The sequence below is a fragment of the Pteropus vampyrus genome, unplaced genomic scaffold, assembly GCF_000151845.1.
Source record: "Pteropus vampyrus isolate Shadow unplaced genomic scaffold, Pvam_2.0 Scaffold220, whole genome shotgun sequence".
NCBI lineage: Eukaryota > Metazoa > Chordata > Mammalia > Chiroptera > Pteropodidae > Pteropus > Pteropus vampyrus.
In genome coordinates this window covers 2,723,863-2,730,590 of record NW_011889001.1, presented here as the reverse complement: position 1 = coordinate 2,730,590, position 6,728 = coordinate 2,723,863, and the positions used below count along the sequence as shown (strand labels likewise).

Below are 6,728 nucleotides of genomic sequence, written 5' to 3'. Positions count from 1 at the left end.
CCCAGGAGGATTTGGACTTGTTTGCACAGAGGAGGGTGTAACCCCTGCCCCCTGGGAGCATGGTTCTGAAGGGAGAGATGGTAGGATTCTCACAGGTGACTGAGTATGAAAGTCCTCTTGTTGGGAACATGGAGTCTGAATGGGTGGGGTGGGTGGGCACCAGGGTCCTTAGGGAAACAGAAAAGAGCCAGAGCTGGAGCTTGTGGCCAGCCTGAACTCTCCTTGCTCAGACTCATTCCTTACTCAACAGCTTAGCTCTGCTTTGCTTTGTCTGCGTTGACCACAAGTTGAACTTTGCTCCCACAGAGAGCAACCCATTTGGTTTCTGGCTCCATAAACCAGGCATGTCAGCACTGGGGCTGCAGGCAGAGGCAGATATCAATCAAATGAAAACTCTGCTCTGAAGTAGTGGGAGGGTGGAGAGGTTGTGCCCGTCTGCCTGCGGACAGGTCCTCAGACTTGTTTCCTGCATAGAGTCATGCCGCTGCTTTGCCCCGGGGGTCATGGCAAGAAAAGGGCCTGAGTTTCTTGTGGAAGATTAAAGTGCATGGGCAAGGACCCTCCAATCTCTGTCCTAGCAGAATTTAGGGAGCAAGGGAACGTGTGTTCCTAGGTTCGATGTCCCCCTTTTCTAGAGGATTCCCAGTTCAACTGGGCTGCTGTAACTGGGGGCTCTGGGGGGGCTTTAGTGGCTGTGGGTCTGATCTGGCAGGGTGATGCCACAGTGCCTATGACTTTGTCTCCTCAGTCATGGACATAGGTGGCCAGAGAGAGGTCTTCTGTTACCTCCTTGTGTTCATGTAGACCCAATCTGAGCTCTTCAGGCAAAGGAATTTTCCAGAATGTTGTCTGCATATCTCTGGGGGTAGGAAAGATGATTTTAGTTGGTACATGGATAAATAATTCTAAATTTTAATCTTTATTTTTTTCTCATATGCATTAGAAAATATTACTAACATTGCAATACTGTGAGCTCATAGAAATTATGACCTGGACAAATATAAAGTGGGTATTTTATGTTTAAAGGTGGTGTCATTATATAAAAATATTAGATAGATAACAGCAATTGGTATAAAAATATTGTGTCAACAATATGGGAAACTCTGTCTGTTTAGTTTAAACTTCTGGTCTTAAAATCTCTAAGGAAAAAAATAGTTCTTAGTCTTGTACAGAAATCTCAGAAGAAAGGTATTAGTCCTAGTTGCTAACCTGTCTTTCAGTTTTAGCTCCTAATCCTCTGCCTCAAATATTTGTTCATTCACTGATTCATTTAGTACGGTATATACGGAGGTTGATCTGTGCCGGGACCTGCCGCCTTAGCTGGGAAACCAGTCGGGACTAGGCGATGTGATGAAGCCAAGCACAGGGTGGTGGGAGCTCGGAGGAGAGAGGGGACAGGCAGTCAGGGAAGGTGAGTGGAAGCCTCAGAGTCCCCGCTTCTACGAGAAGAGAAAGGTGTCTTATTTCTCCAAGTGCCACCCCATCGCTAGCCCTCGCTCCTATAGTCCTAAAGCCAATAGTGAGAGCCTCCCTGGCCTTGGGGTCCTGCCTTCCCCAGGACATGTCACTGTGAGATGACACTGTTTTTTCACAGCACTTTGTAGACTATCTTTCCAGCTCTGTACGAATGCTCACCTTTCATCTCTGCTCACACTGTGCCTCTAGTTTTGGGGCGAAGCTGTTGGATGTGGAAAGGCAGTGGCCAGAGCCCTACATTCGGGGTGACCGACAACCTGAGTTTGCATCTACCACTTAGCTTCCACGGAATTGTGGTCCTCGATTGAGTCCCTGAATTTCTAGAGGCCTCTGTAAAGTGGAGAAAAGAATACTCTCTGAAGGTGTCTGAAGCTAAACGGGCATATGTAAAGTGCTCAGCTTGGTGGCTATTATTGTTATTATTTTCCCTCCACGAGTTTGCCTTCCCCTTCTCTTCAGTTTACGCTTTCCTGGAAGGTCCACTTCTGAGTAGTGGAAGGTCCACATTCTCTGAGATCAGTGTATTTCAAACATTTGACCTTGAACTACATTATAAGGTACTCATTTTATACTATTACTTGGTCCACATAGGTAAGAGTTTCATGCAGCCAGACTTCAACTCTCTGCGATGCACTTTCTCTCCTCTTTCCATAAAAAATTGCTGATCCTGGATTCCCTTCCCCACAGTGGGCCTTGTAGTCTGGGCAATGGAGGGCTATGTCTAATTGCCTGCCTTTAGCAGAGTTCTAGTCCAAGTGTGTGGATTTCAGTGGCCCGTGTGGTCCTCTGGCGACCTCTGGTGCCAGCAGGGCCTTCCTACAAGGCTGCCAGCATTCTAGTGGCTGAAGCTTGCTTGGGTGGGTAGAGAGGGTAGGTGGCTTTGGTGAGATGGGCTTCTAGGACTGAGCTGGAGTAGGGTTGGGGCGTGCGTGTGTGTGTGTGTGTGTGTGTGTGTGTGTGTGTGTGTGTGTGTGTGTGAGAGAGAGAGAGAGAGAGAGAGAGAGAGAGAGAGAGAGAGAGAGAAAGAGAAAGAGAGAGAGAGAGCTGCAGATGTGCTGGACTTCTATTCAGACCTGCTGCCCCCTGCGGGTCTCCTGGAATGATGACATAACCCTGGAATGCCAGCTGCTGCTCTCCTGGTCTCTGGTAAAACTGTGGGTCCCAGTCCTGAGTCCAGCCAGCAGTGAGACACTAGGGGTGGGGGCAGTTATTAAATCTGCTGTGGTTATTATGGTGTATTGCAACAGAGTGGCTTGTCCATTTCCAGTGTGTCAGCGCCTTTTTCTGCCCCCTCTCAGGCTTGAGGGCCCAGATGGATAGGCTCTGAAACTCATTGTCATCTGTGTTTCTAGTCAAAAGTCAGCAGAACCCTCTCGTCACCAAAGAGGTACAGCCAAAGGCCAGGACCCTGAACGTGGCATCGCCATCCAAGCCGGCAGAGCCACCCGTGACCACTCTTCAGAGCCGCGGCAGCCACGTCCCTGGCCTGGCCCAGGTGCCTACCCCGACTCCACGCCTCGCAGCGCGTGGACCCTCCGGCACCACTTCTTCCCCAGGGCTTGGGCTAAGGTGAGCCCCAACCTCTGCACTCTCACTGGGTTTGTGATGTGGCTTCCGGCCTCAGGCTGCCCTGTTCTGGGGTCCCCACAGGCTTCTGCAGACAGGTGAGGGACAGAGAAAGAAGTGAACAGGAGGGTCCTCTGGTAGGACTGGGGTCCTGTGCTCCCTCCCCATCAAGACAAACCTATGCTGCCCTTACTCATCTCTTCAAGCCCCAGTTGCCACACTGGAAGGGGACCAGGTCCTCTGGCTCCTCTGGCATTGCTGCTACACTCCAGGATTACTCCCAGCTGTCTCCTGGGCCCAGGGAGGGAGGAGGGCTGGCTCTGGGGAAACCAAACGTGCTTGCAAGTGGTGAAGTGTGGCTTTGAAAGTGGCCCTCATTTTTTTCCTCCTCCTCAGCAGTACACCCCCGTTCAGTTCCGAAGAGGACTCAGAGGGACATTCTGTGCAGCAGACATCTCGTCAGCCCCCACAAGTTCCTTCCAGGATGGGGCCCCGGCCTGAGGAGGACTGGGACTGGTCTGACACTGGGACCTCAGAGGGGAGTGCCCCATTCCCTGGCAAGGGCTCAGGTGGGCCGGCTTCCTCAGGTGAGTGGTCTGGGACCACCAGGGTAACCCTTCTCTAGCCCAAATGTAGGTCCTGGAAAGACCCTTTGATTTTCTTTGGGTTTTTTGGTTTGCCAGCTCATTATTGTGACAACTCATTATTGGAGAGAATGATCCTCCCTCTCATCAGATATTTCCCTGAGAAGAAAGAGAAATTAGGAGCAAGATAGAATTTGAGTGAGGTTTATTTTGCCCCTTGTTTGTCATTGAATTGTTAAACTGTTGGAGCTGGGGGGAGCCCACTTACCCCTTTCCTTCTCCAGGTTCTTAACCAGTAGCGAATAAACACGGTGGCCAGATACACTGAGAACAAAGCATTGCTCTATTATTGGCAACAGGGCCCAGTAAAGCCTAAGGCGTAGACTTCTTGTTAGAGCTGGATTTGCTCCCGAGACCCAAGTGGGGACCCCCGCAGCCTCCCCAAATCTAGATCCTGACCATATTTGTACATAGGGCTGAGTCAGTAAAGAGGACCCTGAACGGGCTGAAACGGGCAGCTGTGGGGACAATCTAGTCACTTTCTGAACCCAGTCACTGGTGCTGGTGAGGGTCGGAGAGAAAAATAAAGTCAGCCTTCCTGACCCTCTCTCAGCTGAAATGTGGCCCAGGGGATGTCGCAGTCCTTTTGCTTGGTTAATTCTGTGGGTAGGAGAAGGTAAGGTGTGGGGAAACACTGAGAAGGAATCCCTCTTAAACCTGGCCATCCCGAGGGTAGAGCAAGAATTCCCTCCCACCACCCATGAGGTAAGGCATCTGTGTAACTATACTCTTTGTAACAGACTAAGCCTCTGAGACCTTAAGTTACTTGTTTAAGATCATAGAACTAACTTTATGGAAAATTCTGGTTTTCTTTGAAGTTAATGTGTTAGAGTTTATTGTTTGTTTGTTTATTTTATTTGTGAAATAAAATTTTCCAAGAAAGAGTGGCCTTTAGCCATTTTCTTTTTAAGAGTATTTGCAGTCTTTTATGCTGCTTGGTTCCTTAGTGCCACATAGGGGGGTTGTGGTCACTATTACCGTGGTTACAACTAGGTTCAACTACAATGAACATTTTGACAAATATAGTTTCCTATAATACACAGTCTAACAAACGTAAGTTTTTGCAACAACAAAAAATTGTGAAAATTGTAGCTTCCCAGCTAATCTTGAGAAGGAGGGTGACAGCCTTGGAAGGTAACTGAACCTTGACAGTAGGCTGCCTCAGGTATCGCCCAGTGGTCTTTGGACCAAAAGAAATTTCTTTGCCCTTTTCAGCAAAGAGACTTAGACAGAAATTCAACTAGTTGATGAAAATAGCATCACAGAAATTTAAGCTAAGCGTTATAGTTAACTGGAATGAACTTGTCACTTTCTATCTAAAAGGTTACAATGACTAATTGATCATTTTCTTCTCAAAACTGAATCAACTCTCATTCTTTCGAGATTTTTTTACAAAACTAGTAATGGGAAGGCCTGAGGCTTCCGCCTTCAGTTGCATTTACTAGCCAAGGCTTAGTTAAAAATATGAAACTTCTGGTTTTGTATTTCCAAAGTCAGTATGTAGATGTTCTGGGTTGTTAGCCCAGGTCTGTGCAATCCACACTCTTAAAGGATTCTGCAGAAGTTGGTCTTGTCCACAGCATATTCCAAGCCAGCCAGTCCATGAGAATCCACCAGAACCAGATCTTTGAGAAGTATTGATGGCCTGTAGGAAAAACAAAAGGGTGGAAACATCTCAGAATGAGGAGTCAGGAGTCCTCAATCCAGTTTGAGCTCTGTCACTTGATACCTACTTGCCTGGGCTTGTGTGAGGAGTTTCGGTTCCTTTATTGTAAAATGAGATCTCTGGACAAGATAATTAATGAGAAGCGAGAATCAGCGCCTGGTGCATAACAGGCCCTTAAACAGTTCTTTAAAAAAAAAATTAAAAATTTTTCAATTATAGTTGGAATACAAAACATTTCTTGAATGACTCAGTGAGCCAAAGGCTGTCGTAGCTCCAGCCATCTGCTCAGACCCTCGGACATTCGAATCCTAGAAGGCCGAGCTTAGCCCCCTACCTATTGGTCATTCTTGATGTCTGGACAGGCACCTCGTTTACCATTTCACCAGGTGTCCATAGATAATATACGTCACTGCTTGGCACCTTTCTTGCATGAAGTTTGCAGAAAGCGTGTCTGGCCTGAAGTTCTGTGCTAATTTGTATTTATGATGTTCTTGACTCAGTGAAGACTTTGAAAGAGGATGTGTCTGCATGTTAGTCTTGCAGTTTGTGTACCACCTGAGCAGAGGTTAAGAGGAAAGAACAGCTTCCAAGCCTCTGTCCCCAGCCACATTGTTAAGTGCATAGTTACATTTTCAATGTTCACAGCCTCTTTTCTGCAGCACGCATTGGCCGAATCCTCAACTTGCTCCTTGCCCTCTCTTTGCGGTTACCCTTCCTTCTTCCTCCTGACCTTCTCCATATTCCCTCTGTCCACACTGGAGCCTGGACCTGACCCACAGGACATGGCATTTATTGGGCGTTTTTCTCTGGTTGCCTTCCAGGGACACTGGTGCAGTCGATGGTCAAAAACCTTGAGAAGCAGCTGGAGGCTCCGGCGAAGAAGCCAGCTGGAGGGGTCAGTCTGTTCTTAACGCCCAACACCGGGCCACAGAGGGCTGCCGCGCCAGGAAGGAAGCTTCAGGTAGGGTGTAGGACTCTTGGAGGTTGCCCTGCAGTTTCCTACAGAGCCAGCTCCGATTGTGGGCGGCCCGGGGCGGGGCCTGCGGGAGGGTCCAGTGAATGGCAGCTTTGGCCTTAGTGGAACATTGTAAGTGACTTCACTGTGGAGCAAGGGCCAATTTAAAATGCTTGTCTGTGTCCATGTTAACAATAAAAAGCCTTTTGGTTCACTATACAAGCAACTACTTTGTGGGTTGCTTCTTCTGCTTCCTGCCTCTAATGGAGCTTGGAATTGGTGCTGTGCCCACCTTCCTGCAGGTGCTGTGCTCTGGCTCACCCTACAGAGGGCCCTCCCCCTCTGCAGGGTGAGCCAGAGCAGACTTCTTTCCACGGGTGGGGTGTTGGAGTGGCATCACACAGCATGTCAGAGTAGGCAA

The 6,728-nt window shown here is 48.5% G+C and overlaps 1 protein-coding gene across 1 annotated transcript in view; it reads left to right on the top strand.

Annotated features, from left to right (window-relative positions):
* Positions 1-6,728, top strand: part of DZIP1L (DAZ interacting zinc finger protein 1 like) — a 41,488-nt gene that overhangs the window by 30,774 nt on the left and 3,986 nt on the right. The window contains 4 exon segments of the mRNA XM_023538375.1: positions 192-269; positions 2,811-3,045; positions 3,439-3,629; positions 6,174-6,313. Coding sequence (XP_023394143.1) covers positions 192-269; positions 2,811-3,045; positions 3,439-3,629; positions 6,174-6,313 — 644 coding nt within the window.